General features: G+C 47.3%; 1 protein-coding gene across 1 annotated transcript in view; it reads right to left on the bottom strand.

The window, feature by feature from the left end:
- WDR97 (WD repeat domain 97) overlaps window positions 1–20,357 on the bottom strand; it is a gene marked incomplete at both ends in the record, with an annotated part of 162,258 nt that overhangs the window by 135,482 nt on the left and 6,419 nt on the right. The window contains one exon of the mRNA XM_063950634.1: window positions 8,728–8,876. Within this exon, the coding sequence (XP_063806704.1) occupies window positions 8,728–8,876 (149 nt within the window). The remainder of the gene's footprint in view (window positions 1–8,727; window positions 8,877–20,357) is intronic.

The raw sequence follows: 20,357 nt of genomic DNA, 5'->3' as shown, positions 1-20,357 counted from the left end.
CGCCTTGAGTCCTATTGGAGAAAGAGCGCTATATAAATAAAATTATTATTATTATTATTATTAGCACAGTGTGGGACTCAGTGAGGTACTTAGCACAGTGTGGGACTCAGTGAGGTACTTAGCACAGTGTGGGACACAGTGAGGTACTTAGCACAGTGTGAGACTCAGTGAGGCACTTATCATAGTATGGGACTCAGTGAGGTACTTATTACACTATGGACTCAGTGAGGCACTTAGCACAGTGTGGGACTCAGTGAGGTACTTAGCACAGTGTGGGACTCAGTGAGGCACTTATCATAGTATGGGACTCAGTGAGGTACTTATTACAATATGGGACTCAGTGAGGTACTTAGCACAGTGTGGGACTCAGTGAGGTACTTAGCACAGTGTGGGACTCAGTGAGGCACTTATCATAGTATGGGACTCAGTGAGGTACTTATTACACTATGGGACTCAGTGAGGTGTTTATCACAGTGTGGGACTCAGTGAGGTACTTAGCACAGTGTGGGACTCAGTGAGGCACTTATCATAGTATGGGACTCAGTGAGGTACTTATTACACTATGGGACTCAGTGAGGTACTTAGCACAGTGTGGGACTCAGTGAGGTACTTAGCACAGTGTGGGACTCAGTGAGGTACTTAGCACAGTGTGGGACACAGTGAGGTACTTAGCACAGTGTGGGACACAGTGAGGTACTTAGCACAGTGTGGGACTCAGTGAGGTACTTAGCACAGTGTGGGACTCAGTGAGGTACTTAGCACAGTGTGGGACTCAGTGAGGTACTTAGCACAGTGTGGGACACAGTGAGGTACTTAGCACAGTGTGGGACACAGTGAGGTACTTAGCACAGTGTGGGACTCAGTGAGGTACTTAGCACAGTGTGGGACACAGTGAGGTACTTAGCACAGTATGGGACTCAGTGAGGCACTTAGCACAGTGTGGGACACAGTGAGGTACTTAGCACAGTATGGGACTCAGTGAGGCACTTAGCACAGTGTGGGACACAGTGAGGTACTTAGCAAAGTGTGGGACTCAGTGAGGTATTTATTACACTATGGGAATCAGTGAGGTACTTATCATAGTATGTGACTCAGTGAGGTACTTATTACACTATGGGACTCGGTGAGGTACTTAGCACAGTGTGGGACTCAGTGAGGTACTTATCATAGTATGGGACTCAGTGAGGTACTTATTACACTATGGGACTCGGTGAGGTACTTAGCACAGTGTGGGACTCAGTGAGGTACTATCACAGTGTGAAACCCAGTGAGGTACTTAGCACAGTATGGGACACAGTGAGGTACTTATCACAGTATGGGACTCAGTGAGGTACTTATTACACTATGGGACTCAGTGAGGTACTTAGCACAGTGTGGGAAACAGTGAGGTACTTAGCACAGTATGGTACACAGTGAGGTACTTAGCACAGTGTGGGACACAGTGAGGTACTTAGCACAGTGTGGGACACAGTGAGGTACTTAGCACAGTGTGAGACTCAGTGAGGTACTTAGCACAGTGTGGGACACAGTGAGGTACTTAGCACAGTGTGTGGCTCAGTGAGGTACTTAGCACAGTGTGGGACTCAGTGATGTATTTATTACACTATGGGACTCAGTGAGGTACTTAGCACAGTGTGGGACACAGTGAGGTACTTAGCACAGTGTGGGACACAGTGAGGTACTTAGCACAGTGTGGGACACAGTGAGGTATCTATCACAGTGTGGGACATAGTGAGGTACTTAGCACAGTGTGGGACACGGTGAGGTACTTAGGACAGTGTGGGACTCAGTGAGGTACTTAGCACAGTGTGGGACACAGTGAGGTACTTAGCACAGTGTGGGACACAGTGAGGTACTTAGCACAGTGTGGGACACAGTGAGGTACTTAGCACAGTGTGGGACTCAGTGAGGTATCTATCACAGTGTGGGACATAGTGAGGTACTTAGCACAGTGTGGGACACGGTGAGGTACTTAGGACAGTGTGGGACTCAGTGAGGTACTTAGCACAGTGTGGGACACAGTGAGGTACTTAGCACAGTGTGGGACACAGTGAGGTACTTAGCACAGTGTGGGACACAGTGAGGTACTTAGCACAGTGTGGGACACAGTGAGGTACTTAGCACAGTGTGAGACTCAGTGAGGCACTTATCATAGTATGGGACTCAGTGAGGTACTTATTACACTATGGGACTCAGTGAGGTGTTTAGCACAGTGTGGGACTCAGTGAGGTACTTAGCACAGTGTGGGACTCAGTGAGGCACTTATCATAGTATGGGACTCAGTGAGGCACTTATTACACTATGGGACTCAGTGAGGTACTTAGCACAGTGTGGGACTCAGTGAGGTACTTAGCACAGTGTGGGACTCAGTGAGGCACTTATCATAGTATGGGACACAGTGAGGTATTTATTACACTATGGGAATCAGTGAGGTGTTTAGCACAGTGTGGGACTCAGTGAGGTACTTAGCACAGTGTGGGACTCAGTGAGGCACTTATCATAGTATGGGACACAGTGAGGTACTTATTACACTATGGGACTCAGTGAGGTACTTAGCACAGTGTGGGACACAGTGAGGTACTAAGCACAGTGTGGGACTCAGTGAGGTGTTTAGCACAGTGTGGGACACAGCGAGGTACTTAGCACAGTGTGGGACACAGCGAGGTACTTAGCACAGTATGGGACTCAGTGAGGTGCTTAGCACAGTGTGGGACACAGTGAGGTACTTAGCACAGTGTGGAATACAGTGAGGTATTTATTACACTATGGGAATCAGTGAAGTACTTAGCACAGTGTGGGACTCAGGGAGGTACTTAGCACAGTGTGGGACTCAGTGAGGTACTTAGCACAGTGTGAGACTCAGTGAGGCACTTATCATAGTATGGGACTCAGTGAGGTACTTATTACACTATGGGACTCAGTGAGGTGTTTAGCACAGTGTGAGACTCAGTGAGGTACTTAGCACAGTGTGGGACTCAGTGAGGCACTTAGCACAGTGTGGAACTCAGTGAGGTACTTAGCACAGTGTGGAATACAGTGAGGTATTTATTACACTATGGGAATCAGTGAGGTACTTAGCACAGTGTGGGACTCAGTGAGGTACTTAGCACAGTGTGGGACACAGTGAGGTACTTAGCACAGTGTGGGACACAGTGAGGTACTTAGCACAGTGTGGGACTCAGTGAGGTATCTATCACAGTGTGGGACACAGTGAGGTACTTAGCACAGTGTGGGACACGGTGAGGTACTTAGGACAGTGTGGGACTCAGTGAGGTACTTAGCACAGTGTGGGACACAGTGAGGTACTTAGCACAGTGTGGGACACAGTGAGGTACTTAGCACAGTGTGGGACACAGTGAGGCACTTAGCACAGTGTGGGACACAGTGAGGTACTTAGCACAGTGTGAGACTCAGTGAGGCACTTATCATAGTATGGGACTCAGTGAGGTACTTATTACACTATGGGACTCAGTGAGGTGTTTAGCACAGTGTGGGACTCAGTGAGGTACTTAGCACAGTGTGGGACTCAGTGAGGCACTTATCATAGTATGGGACTCAGTGAGGCACTTATTACACTATGGGACTCAGTGAGGTACTTAGCACAGTGTGGGACTCAGTGAGGTACTTAGCACAGTGTGGGACTCAGTGAGGCACTTATCATAGTATGGGACACAGTGAGGTATTTATTACACTATGGGAATCAGTGAGGTGTTTAGCACAGTGTGGGACTCAGTGAGGTACTTAGCACAGTGTGGGACTCAGTGAGGCACTTATCATAGTATGGGACTCAGTGAGGTACTTATTACACTATGGGACTCAGTGAGGTGTTTAGCACAGTGTGGGACTCAGTGAGGTACTTAGCACAGTGTGGGACTCAGTGAGGCACTTATCATAGTATGGGACACAGTGAGGTACTTATTACACTATGGGACTCAGTGAGGTACTTAGCACAGTGTGGGACACAGTGAGGTACTAAGCACAGTGTGGGACTCAGTGAGGTGTTTAGCACAGTGTGGGACACAGCGAGGTACTTAGCACAGTGTGGGACACAGCGAGGTACTTAGCACAGTATGGGACTCAGTGAGGTGCTTAGCACAGTGTGGGACACAGTGAGGTACTTAGCACAGTGTGGAATACAGTGAGGTATTTATTACACTATGGGAATCAGTGAAGTACTTAGCACAGTGTGGGACTCAGGGAGGTACTTAGCACAGTGTGGGACTCAGTGAGGTACTTAGCACAGTGTGAGACTCAGTGAGGCACTTATCATAGTATGGGACTCAGTGAGGTACTTATTACACTATGGGACTCAGTGAGGTGTTTAGCACAGTGTGGGACTCAGTGAGGTACTTAGCACAGTGTGGGACTCAGTGAGGCACTTAGCACAATGTGGAACTCAGTGAGGTACTTAGCACAGTGTGGAATACAGTGAGGTATTTATTACACTATGGGAATCAGTGAGGTACTTAGCACAGTGTGGGACTCAGTGAGGTACTTAGCACAGTGTGGGACACAGTGAGGTACTTAGCACAGTGTGGGACTCAGTGAGGCACTTAGTACAGTGTGGGACACAGTGAGGTACTTAGCACAGTGTGGGACTCAGTGAGGTACTTAGCACAGTGTGAGACTCAGTGAGGCACTTATCATAGTATGGGACTCAGTGAGGTACTTATTACACTATGGGACTCAGTGAGGTACTTATTACACTATGGGACTCAGTGAGGTACTTAGCACAGTGTGGGACTCAGTGAGGCACTTATCATAGTATGGGACTCAGTGAGGTACTTATTACACTATGGGACTCAGTGAAGTGTTTAGCACAGTGTGGGACTCAGTGAGGTACTTAGCACAGTGTGGGACTCAGTGAGGCACTTATCATAGTATGGGACTCAGTGAGGTACTTATTACACTATGGGACTCAGTGAGGTACTTAGCACAGTGTGGGACACAGTGAGGTACTAAGCACAGTGTGGGACTCAGTGAGGTGTTTAGCACAGTGTGGGACACAGCGAGGTACTTAGCACAGTGTGGGACACAGTGAGGTACTTAGCACAGTATGGGACTCAGTGAGGTGCTTAGCACAGTATGGGACACAGTGAGGTACTTAGCACAGTGTGGAACACAGTGAGGTATCTATCACAGTGTGGGACTCAGTGAGGTGCTTAGCACAGTGTGGGACACAGTGAGGTACTTAGCACAGTGTGGAATACAGTGAGGTATTTATTACACTATGGGAATCAGTGAAGTACTTAGCACAGTGTGGGACTCAGGGAGGTACTTAGCACAGTGTGGGACTCAGTGAGGTACTTAGCACAGTGTGAGACTCAGTGAGGCACTTATCATAGTATGGGACTCAGTGAGGTACTTATTACACTATGGGACTCAGTGAGGTGTTTAGCACAGTGAGGTACTTAGCACAGTGTGGGACTCAGTGAGGCACTTAGCACAGTGTGGAACTCAATGAGGTACTTAGCACAGTGTGGAATACAGTGAGGTATTTATTACACTATGGGAATCAGTGAGGTACTTAGCACAGTGTGGGACTCAGTGAGGTACTTAGCACAGTGTGGGACACAGTGAGGTACTTAGCACAGTGTGGGACTCAGTGAGGCACTTAGTACAGTGTGGGACACAGTGAGGTACTTAGCACAGTGTGGGACTCAGTGAGGTACTTAGCACAGTGTGAGACTCAGTGAGGCACTTATCATAGTATGGGACTCAGTGAGGTACTTATTACACTATGGGACTCAGTGAGGTGTTTAGCACAGTGTGGGACTCAGTGAGGTACTTAGCACAGTGTGGGACTCAGTGAGGCACTTATCATAGTATGGGACTCAGTGAGGTACTTATTACACTATGGGACTCAGTGAGGTACTTATTACACTATGGGACTCAGTGAGGTACTTAGCACAGTGTGGGTTACAGTGAGGTACTTAGCACAGTGTGGGACACAGTGAGGTACTTAGCACAGTGTGGGACACAGTGAGGTACTTATTACACTATGGGACTCAGTGAGGTGTTTAGCACAGTGTGGGACTCAGTGAGGTACTTAGCACAGTGTGAGACTCAGTGAGGCACTTATCATAGTATGGGACTCAGTGAGGTACTTATTACACTATGGGACTCAGTGAGGTGTTTAGCACAGTGTGGGACTCAGTGAGGTACTTAGCACAGTGTGGGACTCAGTGAGGCACTTATCATAGTATGGGACTCAGTGAGGTACTTATTACACTATGGGACTCAGTGAGGTACTTATTACACTATGGGACTCAGTGAGGTACTTAGCACAGTGTGGGTTACAGTGAGGTACTTAGCACAGTGTGGGACACAGTGAGGTACTTAGCACAGTGTGGGACACAGTGAGGTACTTATTACACTATGGGACTCAGTGAGGTGTTTAGCACAGTGTGGGACACAGTGAGGTACTTAGCACAGTGTGGGACACAGTGAGGTACTTAGCACAGTGTGGGACACAGTGAGGTACTTAGCACAGTGTGGGACACAGTGAGGTACTTAGCACAGTGTGGGACACAGTGAGGTACTTAGCACAGTGTGGGACACAGTGAGGTACTTAGCACAGTGTGGGACACAGTGAGGTACTTAGCACAGTGTGGGATACAGTGAGGTATGTATTACACTATGGGAATCAGTGAGGTACTTAGCACAGTGTGGGACACAGCGAGGTACTTAGCACAGTGTGGGACTCAGTGAGGTACTTAGCACAGTGTGGGACTCAGTGAGGCACTTATCATAGTATGGGACTCAGTGAGGCACTTATTACACTATGGGACTCAGTGAGGTACTTAGCACAGTGTGGGACTCAGTGAGGTACTTAGCACAGTGTGGGACTCAGTGAGGCACTTATCATAGTATGGGACACAGTGAGGTATTTATTACACTATGGGAATCAGTGAGGTGTTTAGCACAGTGTGGGACTCAGTGAGGTACTTAGCACAGTGTGGGACTCAGTGAGGCACTTATCATAGTATGGGACTCAGTGAGGTACTTATTACACTATGGGACTTAGTGAGGTGTTTAGCACAGTGTGGGACTCAGTGAGGTACTTAGCACAGTGTGGGACTCAGTGAGGCACTTATCATAGTATGGGACACAGTGAGGTACTTATTACACTATGGGACTCAGTGAGGTACTTAGCACAGTGTGGGACACAGTGAGGTACTAAGCACAGTGTGGGACTCAGTGAGGTGTTTAGCACAGTGTGGGACACAGCGAGGTACTTAGCACAGTGTGGGACACAGCGAGGTACTTAGCACAGTATGGGACTCAGTGAGGTGCTTAGCACAGTGTGGGACACAGTGAGGTACTTAGCACAGTGTGGAATACAGTGAGGTATTTATTACACTATGGGAATCAGTGAAGTACTTAGCACAGTGTGGGACTCAGGGAGGTACTTAGCACAGTGTGGGACTCAGTGAGGTACTTAGCACAGTGTGAGACTCAGTGAGGCACTTATCATAGTATGGGACTCAGTGAGGTACTTATTACACTATGGGACTCAGTGAGGTGTTTAGCACAGTGTGGGACTCAGTGAGGTACTTAGCACAGTGTGGGACTCAGTGAGGCACTTAGCACAGTGTGGAACTCAGTGAGGTACTTAGCACAGTGTGGAATACAGTGAGGTATTTATTACACTATGGGAATCAGTGAGGTACTTATTACACTATGGGACTCAGTGAGGTACTTAGCACAGTGTGGGTTACAGTGAGGTACTTAGCACAGTGTGGGACACAGTGAGGTACTTAGCACAGTGTGGGACACAGTGAGGTACTTATTACACTATGGGACTCAGTGAGGTGTTTAGCACAGTGTGGGACACAGTGAGGTACTTAGCACAGTGTGGGACACAGTGAGGTACTTAGCACAGTGTGGGACACAGTGAGGTACTTAGCACAGTGTGGGACACAGTGAGGTACTTAGCACAGTGTGGGACACAGTGAGGTACTTAGCACAGTGTGGGACACAGTGAGGTACTTAGCACAGTGTGGGACACAGTGAGGTACTTAGCACAGTGTGGGACACAGTGAGGTACTTAGCACAGTGTGGGACACAGTGAGGTACTTAGCACAGTGTGGAATACAGTGAGGTATTTATTACACTATGGGAATCAGTGAGGTACTTAGCACAGTGTGGGACACAGCGAGGTACTTAGCACAGTGTGGGACACAGTGAGGTACTTAGCACAGTGTGGGACACAGTGAGGTACTTAGCACAGTATGGGACACAGTGAGGTATTTATTACACTATGGGAATCAGTGAGGTACTTAGCACAGTGTGGGACACAGTGAGGTACTTAGCACAGTATGGGACTCAGTGATGTACTTATTACACTATGGGACTCAGTGAGGTACTTATTACACTATGGGACACAGTGAGGTACTTAGCACACTATGGGATATATTATTGCGATATGTACTATAATATAATAAGTTACACAAGTGTGTCCTCTATTATCTTACTCACGGCAGCGGGTATTTGCGGCACGTTTGCTGCGATTAGTGTGAATACTATGTGTGGGTGCGCTGCGTACACACCACCAATCACGGGTCACATGTTGTGCAGCCTCCCATGTTTGTCACATGTGTACATGAATAATCAGATGTAACACCGCACGGTTGACATGGAGACGGTTGATAGTAACGATTCCAGCATTATGTCTGGTGTGGACGTTTGGTACCACATCCTGCTGTAGGACAATGTATGTCTCACCAGCTGATATGATGAGGTTGTTCTTCCAGTCAGATATCACAGAAGAGACGCTGCCGGGGCTGTGCGCCGCGGTCTGGCACAGTGGTTGGCTCGAGTACCAGTCGCAGACACAGAGAGTGCCATCATCTAATCCAACAACTGGGAAAAACCTGGAAAGCACAAGTCAGATGGATTAGCGCCGTTATCTTAGTGCTAACCCTAAAGAAACAAGAAACAGCAGTCAATGACCGTGGGTAATTTTATCGCTGGGGGCTATCCTTCTAGCCCCGATATGGCGGGCTCCCCCCAGTGCTGGCACTTTTATCGCGGATTATCCCCGATTCCATGTGTTTTCATGTGATCGCGGGTCCCTTGCTTGGCCGATGAAAATGGCCTATAATAGGATACCATGATAATGACCATTGGTCATTAATCGCGATACAGTACATCCGGAAAGTATTCACAGCGCTTCACTTTTTCCACATTGTATGGTAGAGTGGCCAGACGGAAGCCACTCCTTAGTATAAAGCACATGGCAGCCCGCCTGGCGTTTCCCAAAGTGCACCTGAAGGACTCTCAGACCCTGAGAAACACAATTCTCTGATCTGATGAGACCAGGATTGAACTCTTTGGTGTGAAAGCCAGGCGTCATGTTTGGAGGAAACCAGGCACCGCTCATCACCAGGCCAATACCATCCCTACAGTGAAGCATGGTGGTGGCAGCATCATGCTGTGGGGATATTTTTCAGGGGCAGGAACTGGGAGACTAGACAGGATAGAGGGAAAGATGAATGCAGCAATGTACAGAGACATCCTGGATGAAAACCTGCTCCAGAGCGCTCTTGACCTCAGACTGGGGTGGCGGTTCATCTTTCAGCAGGACAACGACCCTAAGCACACAGCCAAGATATCAAAGGAGTGGCTTCTGGACAACTCTGTGAATGTCCTTCAGTGGCCCAGCCTTGAATCGATTGAACATCTCTGGAGAGATGTGAAAATGGCTGTGCACCGACGCTTCCCATCCAACCTGATGGAGCTTGAGAGGTGCTGCAAAGAGGAATGGGCGAAACTGCCCATAGATAGGTGTGCCAAGCTTGTGGCATCATATTCAAAAAGACTGTAATTGCTGCCAAAGGTGCATCAACAAAGTACTGAGCAAAGGCCGTGAATACTTATATACATGTGGTTTCTTAGTTTTTTTTTTTTTTTTTGTAAATTTGCAAAAATTTGAAAATCCCTTTTTTAATGTTGTCATTATGGGGAATTGTGTGTAGAAGTTTGAGGGGAAAAATGAATGTATTCCATTTTGGAATAAGGCTGTAACATAACAAAATGTGGAAAAAGTGAAGCGCTGTGAATACTTTCCAGATGCACTGTACCTGGCCATTTTCACCCGCTGAAAATAGATTTGCTTTAATTGGTTCTCCCCTTACAATTCAAGACAATTTAGGACAAGTACAGGGTAGGGAAGATAGGTTAAGTAAGAGGCAGAAAAGCACATTGACGGAAGAAGGCTCTGCTCATGAAAGCTTACATTCTAAAGGAGAGGGGTAGACAGACAGGGGTGACACAGATGGGGTAGACCGAGTGTGGGACAGAGGGTTAGGATGAGATTTGGCTGGGTTTGGTGAAGAAGTGGGTCTTGAGAGCCGTTTAAAGTTCTGTAGAGAGGTGGAGAGTCTGAGGGGGAGAGGTAGAGAATTCCAGAGAAAGGGAGCAGCACGTGCAAAATCTTGGCGGTAGGAGTGGTAGGAAGTAATCAGTAGGCAGGAAAGCCATCGTGCATTAGCAGAGCGAAGAGGATGAACGGGAGAGTAAAGGGAGATAAGGTCAGAGATGTAGATGGGAGAGGATTGGGTGAGGGCTTTGTAAGTGAGTGTGAGAAGCTTGAATTGGATTCTGAAGGGGAAGGGGAGCCAGTGAAGGGCTTGTAAGAGAGGGGAGGTGGACGTAGTGCATTTGGTGAGGAAGATGAGCCGGACAGCAGCTTTGCGGATAGATTGGAGTGGAGACAGGCATTTGTCAGGGGTGCCAGATAGCAGAAGATTACAGTAGTCCAGTCTGGAGATGACCAGTGAGTGGATAATGGTCTTAGGGCCCAATCCAGACCTGATTGCAAAAGCAAAGTCTTTCTCTAATAGACAAAACCATGTGCAGTGCAGGTGGGGCAGATGTAACATGTGCAGAGAGAGTTAGATTTGGGTGGGTTATATTGTTTCTGTGCAGGGTAAATACTGGCTGCTTTATTTTCACATTGCAATTTAGATTTCAGTTTGATCACAACCCATCTAAATCCAACTCTCTCTGCACATGTTACATCTGCCCCACCTGCACTGCACATAGTTTAGCCCATTAGAGAAAAATGTTGCTGTTGCAATCAGGTCTGAATTAGGCACTTAGTGGCATCCTGGGTGAGAAAGGGTCTGATCCTGGAAATATTACTCCTAGACATCGCACTTGGGGGCTAGAGGAGATAGTAATGCCATCAATAGATAATTAAATTATGGGAGGTGAGGTTCTGCGGGAGGGTGGTAAGATTATCAGCTTAGTCTTGTTGAGTTTAAGAAATCGCTGGGACATCCAGGAAGATATAGCAGAGAGACAGCTGGAGATACAAGTGAGGAGAGCGGGGGAGAGATCAGGGGAGGAAAGGTAGATTTGAGTGTCATCAGCATAGAGGTGATACTGTAAGTCAAAACAGCTAATGAGCACACCTAAAGAGGATGTATAGAGAGAGAAAAGGAGAGGACCAAGAACAGAACCTTGGGGGATATCTGCAGTTGGTGAAAGTGAGGGGGAGGTAGTGTCATGAGAAGAGACAGATAAGGAATGGTCAGAGAGGCAGAAGGACAGCCAGGAGAGGGCAGTATCATGCAGACCAAGGGTGTGAAGGATTTGTAGAAGGAGAGGGTGGTCCACAGTGTCAAAAGCTGCAAAGAGGTCAAGTAGAATAAGCAGAGAGTAGTGGTCCTTGGATTTAGCAGCAAGAAGGTAATTGCACACTTTTGTGAGGGTAGTTTTAGTGGAGTGGAGAGGACGGAAGCCAGACTGGAATGAGTCCAGTAGTGAGTGGGAGGAAAGAAATGCAGTCAGGCGGTTGTAGACAATACGCTCAAGTTTGGAGGCAAAAGGGAGGAGAAAGATGGGTCAGTAGTTGGAGAGGATGTTTGGATCAAGGGTAGGTTTTTTTAAGAATAGGAGAGATGAGTGCATGCTTGAAGGCAGAGGGGACAGTGCCGGATGAGAGGGAGAGATTGAGAAGGTGGGCAAGATGGGAACAAACAGAAGGGGAGAGGTAGCGGAGGAGGCGGGAGGGGATAGGGTCAAGTGGGGAGGTGTAGGGGGGGAGGAATGAATGAGGGCCATGACTTCCTAACCAGATACATGGGAGAAAGAGGTCAGAGTTGGTGAGAGGGTTGGGGAGGGGTGGCAAGGGATGGGAGAATGCTGGTTGCTGATGGTTTGGTGGGATGTGATGTCCTCACATATGGAGACAGTTTTCTATGTGAAGTAAGTTGCAAAGTCAAGAGCAGAGAGTGAGGAGGGGAGACGAGGTGGAGGTGGGCAGAGGAAGACTGGAAGGAGATGAGGAAGAGGGCTGCACTGAAGGCTGAGAGCATAAGTTTGAAATGGAGGAAGTCTGCCTTAGAGCGTGATTTCCTCCAGTGTCGCTCGGCAGGACGTGAGCATTTTTTTCGGACATCTGGTGCATTTGGTGTGCTAGGGTTGAGGTGTTGATCTGCGAGGGTAAATAGTGGCCAGTGGAGCGACAAAGTCAAGAGCAGAATTAAGGGAAGCATTGTATAGGAAACTGACTTGTTCAGGGCATGAGAGACACAGTATAGGAGAGAAGTGAGTCGAGTAGGGAGGATAGGGAAGTGGTGTCGATAGCCTCAATGTTGCATTTAGTTATTGTAGCCTTAGGAGGTAGAGATGGAGAAGCAGAGAGATATAAGGTAAAGGAGAGCAGGTAGTGGTTAGAGAGGGGAAATGGGGAGTTGGAGAAAATAGGTATTTAATACCTACTGGTAAATCCTTTTCTCGTAGTCCATAAGGGATATTGGGGACACGATGGGGTATAGATGGGGTCCAAAGGAGCCAGTGCATTTTACATTTCTTAAACTGGGTGTGCTGGCTCCTCCCCTCTATGCCCCCTCCCACAGGCAGTTATAGGTAAAACAGTGCCCAAAGGAGAAAGGACATACTTGAGAGAAGGAACTAAACAACAAATAGTGGTGAGATTTACACACCAGCACACCACAACAGAACTTGTCCAGCAATGGCTGGCAACAAACAGTAACAGCTGAACAGGTAACCATATAAGATGACCTGCAGAAAGTCACCACACAGAGGTCCAATATCCCTTATGGACTACGAGAAAAGGATTTACCAGTAGGTATTAAAATCCTATTTTCTCTAGAATCCATAAGTGATATTGGGGACACATTAGTACAATGGGGATGTCCCAAAGCTTCCAGAACGAGCGGGAACATGCAGAGACATCTGCAGCACCGCCTGCCCAAACTTGGTATCCTCTTTGGCCAGGGTATCAAAACTGTAGAACTTCACAAAGGTGTTCATCCCCGACCAGGTAGCCGCTCGGCACAGTTGCAGGGCCGAGACTCCACGGGCAGCCACCCAGGAAGACCCCACTGATCTTGTAGAGTGGGCCTTCAGAGACTGTGGAACAGGTAAGGCTGCCGACACATAGGCTTGCTGAATAGTGAGCCTAAACCAATGAGCAATGAAGCAGAGAAACTCTTTCTGTGCGTCATATAGCACGAACAAGGAATCCGTCTTTCTGATCTGAGCTGTCCTCTTGACATAGATCTTCAAGGCTCGCACAGCATCCAATGCCTCTGGAAGGGCAGAAGTGCCAGAACTTGATGGGATCACAATAGGTTGATTCAATTGGATGCAGAGATGACCTTTGGCAGGAACTGCTGCCTAGTCCTGAGCTCCGCTCTGTCCTCGTAAAAGATCAAGTAGGGACTTTTACACGATAAGGCCCCCAATTCTGAGACACATCTAGCAGAAGCTAGGGCCAGCAACATCACTGCCTTCCACGTGAGTTACTTGTCTTCTACCGTCATCAGAGGTTCAAACCAGGAGGACTGTAGAAATGTCAACACCACATCCAAATCCCAAGGTGCCGTGGGCGGCACAAACGGAGGTTGTATGTGAAGCACCCCTTGCAAGAAGGTCTGAACTTCAGGGAACACAGCCAACTTCTCTTGGAAGAAAATTGAAAGAGCTGATATCTGGACTTTTAGGGACCCCAGCCTTAAGCCTTGATCCACACCAGCCTGCAGGAAACAGGTGGAACTCTGCAGGCTGATATGTACACTCCTTGCACCAGGAGACATATCTCCTCCTGATATGATGATAGTGTCTTGACGTCATAGGCTTTCTGGCTTGCACCATGGTGGCAATGACCTTCTTGGAAAGTCCCTTGTAAGCTAGGATGTTCTGCTCAACTACCATGTCATCAAACGAAGCTGCCGTAAGTCCGGGTAGATGAACGGTCCTTGCTGAAGAAGATCCCTTCTTATTGGCATAGGCCAAGGGTCTTCTATGGACATGCCCAGAAGATCTGCGTACCAAGGTCTCCAGGGCCAACCTGGGGCAATCAGGATTGCCTGCACTCCTTGATGTCTGATCGTCTTGAGCACCCTTGGGATCAACAGAATCAGAGGAAATAGATAGACCAGCTGGTAAGGCCAAGGCGACGTCAGTGCATCCACTGCGCTCGCCTGAGGGTCTCTGGTCCGCGAGCAATAACAGTGAAGTTTCTTGTTGAGGCGAGATGCCATCATGTCGATCTGTGGGCATCCCCACCTGTCAATGATCTGTTGAAACACCTGAAGGTGTAGTCTCCACTCTCCTGGGTGAAGATCGTGATGACTCAGGTAGTTGTCCACACCCGGAATGAAGATTGCGGACAGTGCTCTTGCATTTCTTTCCGCCCAGAGGAGAATCCTTGACACCTCTCGCATGCAGGCCCTGCTTTTTATCCCTCTTTGTCGATTGATGTACGCCACAACCGAAGTTCCAGAATGTTGATCGGAAGTAGGGCCTCTTGGGCAGACCACCTGCCCTGGAACTGCGCCCCTTGGGTGACAGCTCCCCATCCTCTCAAACTTGCATCTGCCGTGAGGAGGATACAATCCTGAATACCGAAGCGTTGACCTTCCAGGAGATTGGAAGACTGTAGCCACCACAGGAGTGAAATCCTGGCCTGGGGTGACAGCTGTATCATCCAGTGCATCAGAAGATGTGAACCGGACCACTTGTTCAGGATATCCAATTGAAAAGGTCTGGCATGGAACCTTCCATACTGGATCACCTCGTACGAGGCTACCATCTTCCCCAACAATTTTATGCAAAGATGAATGAATACTTGAGCAGGTCGGAGAACAATGCGAACCATTTCCTAGAGTGTTCTCGCTTTGTCCTCTGGGAGGAACACTTTCCAGTAGCATTCCCAGAAACAGGAGCCACTGAGTTGGCTCCAGGTGGGACTTCTGTAGATTGAGGATCCGCCCATGGTGTGACAGAAGTTGGATAGTGCGATCTGTATGGAGCAATAGAAGCTCCCTGGAACTCGCTTTTATCAGGAGATCGTCCATGTAAGGGACCACGTTGACCCCCTGGACCCGGAGCTGGAACATCATTTCCACCATCACCTTCGTGAACACCCTCGGAGCCGTAGACAGGCCGAAGGGTAATGCCTGGAACTGGTGGTTATCGTTCAGCAGGGCAAACCTCAGATAGGCCTGATGAGGAGGCCAAATCGGGATATTGAGATAGGCGTCCTTGATATCCAGGGATACCAGGAATTCCTGTTCTTCCAGGCCTGCAATCACTGTTCTCAAAGATTCCATCTTGAACTTGAAAACTTTCAAGTAAGGGTTCAAGGACTTCAGATTCAAGGTGGGTCTTACTGACCCGTCCGGTTTTGGCAGTACAAACAGACTGGATTAGTAACCCTATCCTTGTTGTTGCAGTGGTACTGGAACAATGACCTGGGACTGAACCAGCTTGTTGATGGCCAGCAGCAGCGTAACACGTGTATCCTACAAAGCTGGTAAGCTTGATTTGAAAAATCATTGCGGAAGACCACCGTCGAACTCTAGCTTGTATCCTTGAGAGACAAGGTCCCTTTCCCAGGCATCCTGGCAGGAACTGTCCCAGATGTGGCTGAAGTGATGCAACCGAGCTCCCACCTCGAGATCCCCATGGGGTGGGTGGGCACCATCATGCTGAGGCTTTAGTAGAAGCTGAACTGGTGCTAAGTTCCTGAGAGCCGGCAATGGCTGGTTTCTTAGGCTTACCTCTGGTGCCTCTAGCTGCGTTGGAGGCCCCTCTGGCCCTAGATCGAAATCTGGTGGACCGAAAGGACTGAGTAGATGGTCCCCGATAGGTACGTCTAGCTGGCGGGCCCCTGAGGGAAGAAACGTGGATTTTACAGCAGGTTCCTTAGAGATCCACGCGTCCAATTCGCCCCCAAAGAGCCATTCCCCTGTAAAGGGAAGGGATTCCACATTGCGCATGGATTCTGCTGATACAACCACAAGGCCCTGCGTGCTGACACTGCCATAGCAGTAGTCCTAGCATTAATATTGCTAATCTCTTTGAGTGAGTCACAGAGGACGCGTGCAGTGTCCTGAATGTGTTTTAGGAGAGTCACTGTAGTAACCAGGGTCATATCCCCAGAGAGGTCCTCCTGGATTTGAACCAAAAAATCACTTATGTGAGAGAGCGCATTAAGACTTTAAACATTTTTATTTCATATAAAAAAACTATAAAATTCTATTATAGCATCAACATATGCATATTATCGCTAAAGAGCTTTTGAAACAATGTAGTTATTATTAGCTAGAATATTGCTACACACAAAGAACTGTCATTAAATAGAAACACAAGTCAGTCCATGATAATATGTTTATCACCAGCTGCCACTTAATTGCAGATTTGACTTCAAGATTTCTTTTATTTCCACTTTGTGGCTAGAGTACAACTTAATGTCCCGCATCAATAGATTCTGAATTCTTTATCCACAAAGTTGGTATATAGGTACCGCTTGAACTTCATAAATTATGACTATTGTTCAAATCAAAATGCTGCAGCAAAGTTCCCCCTTGCTCCAATATTTTATTCAGACTGTGGAGCTTGTAATAGATTTGTATATAGCCAGACTTAGTAACCATACAGGGAAACTCTCCTCTTCTCCACTGACACACAGGTGGTAATGTGTCCAGCAACAGAGGGATGACTGTCAGTTTAGAGAAATATTTCTCACCTCACTGCACCCGGGTGTTGTTATCCTCCCTCAGAGGACAGCCGTGGCCAATAACCACTGTACCTTCCCTGCTGCCGCTGAACTCACGGAAAGTGACGTGTCCATCTATGAGACGCCCAGCCGCGGCGGTATATCTCGGAGTCTTCCCTGTTGAAGCCGCCCGGCTTCCCCCTGCCGGAGCCTGTGGATCCAATACGTGGTGTGATGATGTACTGCGGCACCCAGCTACGGCGGCGTGCCGCTGGATTTCCCCTGCTGGAGCCGTCCGATTTCTCCTCACCAGAGCCCAATTAGGCAGATATAGGCTTTGCAGTAAATAGTAGTAATGCTGATCCTCCAGGTATACGGCAATGATGTCTGTCACACAGTCCGAGTGGGGGATGTTCAAAAGCACTTAGCAGAGTGCCCTTAACGCGTTTCTCCGTTGTAAAATTTGAACGGTTTCATCAGAAGGTAGCCACCTGTAATGAGCACACCTCTATTTAAGTAGAATCTCCTCCAATCGATACCTCTCATTCATTACAGGAGGCAGGTGTGCTTCAGGTGTATAGGCATATGTGCATTTTGTGGTCAGCTAGATAAACTCAATCTTACTATATTATAAGTACCATATCCCACAGGAACATACATTAAAACAATATATATACTAATCACATCCTCACCAAGGGGCTAATATAGAAAATCATTTTAAAACTATAAACATTTTTAACAGTTTTAATAATTTTTAGCAATGGCGACACGTGAGTAGATTATTATTACCTCTCTCAATCTACGAGTTTAAGTAAATATAGATTACTACCTTGGCTAGCCATGGCAGGCATAGTCCAATGGTGAGAGCTACGGACTACCAATCAATTCCCCTGGGTTCTAGTCCCACTCCAGACTGTATTTAGCTAATTACATCTCAATTATATAACATTTTATAGAGTGTCCATTCAATTTATAATATCCACTAATCTCTCCATTATTTATATTAGAATAGATTTTAAGAATCACATTCCAGTATATTAAATACCACATATTTCTCATGTAGCTATATAGACACTAATCATTGTTCCTAGGAACATATATCATATTTTCAAACATACCCTTCCATTAGGTCAGACATATAATACATCCCCACCAGATCGGAAGATATTACTTTTAGAACCTTTTTTCAGGGAGAGATTAAAAAATATATTATTACAAAGAAAGAAGTAAATTGTACTAACATAGGGAATCCTACTATTTTTACACTTTGTCTCACAATCTCATATATTATTCATTTCTATATTATCATTGAGACCAAGGGGAGACAAAGAGCCCAAGGAAAAAATCCAGAAAGCCTCCCTCTTACAGGGACGATTGAATCTATCCCCCCCTTTAGCAGTGTTAGGAATATGCTCAATTCCCTGTATCAGCAGACCATCCGTACTACCTGTGTGTCTGTATAATCGTACTCCTGGATTTGAGTAGCTCACGTATGAATAGCATGCGTCATCCAGCAACCTGCTATGACCGGTCTTTGAGATACACATGCAGCTGTGTAGATAGATTTCAGAGTGGTCTCAATTTTCTTATCCCCGGGGGCCTTCATGGTAAAGAAGCCCGGAGCAGGGAGTACCGCCTTCTTAGAGAGGCGAGAGACAGAGACGTCTACAGCTGGGGATTCTTCCCAGAACTTTCTGCCTTCAAGAGCAAAAGGGAAAGTGTGCAAAAACCGTTTTGTCACTTGGTATTTCTTATCTGGATTTTTCCAGGCTAACTTAAATAGGTCCTCTAATTCAGTAGTATCAGGGAAAGTGACACTCCGTTCTGCTGTGTTGCAGCGTCCTCTAGAGGGAGTTTTAACACATCCCGTATAGCCAGAATGAGGGATTCAATACCCTGTGTAGGAGTGGAGTCCCCACTTATGGGGTCCACGTCGTCCCCATTCTCCTGCATATCCTCATCAGAGTCTGATAGTAACGCAGGTAATGCATGTTTTTGTGGACCTGCAGCAGAGAGGGGGGATGGGGAACTTCAGCACTAGCAGCTAGATTTGTAACAGCCTGCCGCAATTCTTGCGTTTTGTGGGCATTCGCAGTGAGCTGAGATGACATATCAGACATCATAGTTTTGATGGCACCTAGCCAGGAAGGCTCATGACTTTCCCCCACAGTCTCCTCAATGTTTTGTGAGGACTGACTACATTGTTCACAAGAAATGGACCCAGAAGAAAGTGGGGAGAGCCTGGTGTTTCACACTCTGCACAACTTGTTTTTTACCATGATTGCAGTAACAACACAGACATACACACACACACATACACACACACACAAGTATAATGCAAGCCTGCCCTTACTGTATGTGAGGGGGAGACAGAGAGAAGGCACAGCACACCCAAACTGCCTGGCCCCAGTGAGGCTGGCAGCTGTTGTATTCAGTGAAACACTGTATATGTTATAATATAATATATATATTCCCCAAAGGGAAACAGAACGTGCACAATAGCGGCTCCCCCCGTAAGATACACCCTGTACCTAGTTTCCAGCGTGTTCCTGAGTGTCTGGAGGAGCTGTGTGTGTCTGCTGCTGTATGCAGTGGAAGGCGCCGAAATGCCGCTGAGCCCGCTCTGAGTAAACTCCTCCCCCTGTAATGGCGCCGGAGCTTCAGTAATATTTATACTGGCAATGTCTCCCAAATAGTGTAAAACAGAACATAAATGCAAGGTTACACTAACTGCTGCCAGTGTACACACTACACAGGGGGCTATAATGGGTCCCCCCCAGGAGGATCCTGAATGCCTCCCCTGCGTGTCAGCCGCACAGTGACCTGGGGGACCCCCTAGCGGAGCCCCCGGTTTGTACTCACCACTGTCGTCACCTTCAGGCATATGTTAGGGGTGTGCGGCGTGCTGCGATTGCGACAGCCAAGGTGCAGTGTCCCGCTGTACAACAACCTCTCAGGACGGTGGTCCTGCAGCGGGGAAGCGGGTCTGACACCTCGCAAGTCCGGTGACCGTCCCCCCCCTAACTCCCACGGTGCAGGTACACTGTTGCCCAAACAGCATACCGAAAATAACGAAGATTAAAAATACCAAAATATACTGTATACAAGTGCGCTGTCAGCAGCCGATGGTATAGAGATGGTCACATTCCCTTAGATAAATATAACAAAAATGGTACAGAAACCAGCGCTGGCTGTAAAAAAATTATATATGAAAGATCTGAACGGTTTGTTAAAATATAGTAAAATATTTATTTACCAATAAACAAGAAGAAAAATGTATATAAGATATATATCTATAAGGTTATATATATGGGTAAAAACAGATAACATGTGCACAATGCCATATAGTGATTCAAATTGGTGCTACCAACAAATGAAA

This window comes from Pseudophryne corroboree, unplaced genomic scaffold (genome assembly GCF_028390025.1).
Source record: "Pseudophryne corroboree isolate aPseCor3 unplaced genomic scaffold, aPseCor3.hap2 scaffold_1130, whole genome shotgun sequence".
Taxonomy (NCBI): Eukaryota; Metazoa; Chordata; class Amphibia; order Anura; family Myobatrachidae; genus Pseudophryne; species Pseudophryne corroboree.
This window is presented reverse-complemented; position numbering and strand designations above follow the sequence as displayed.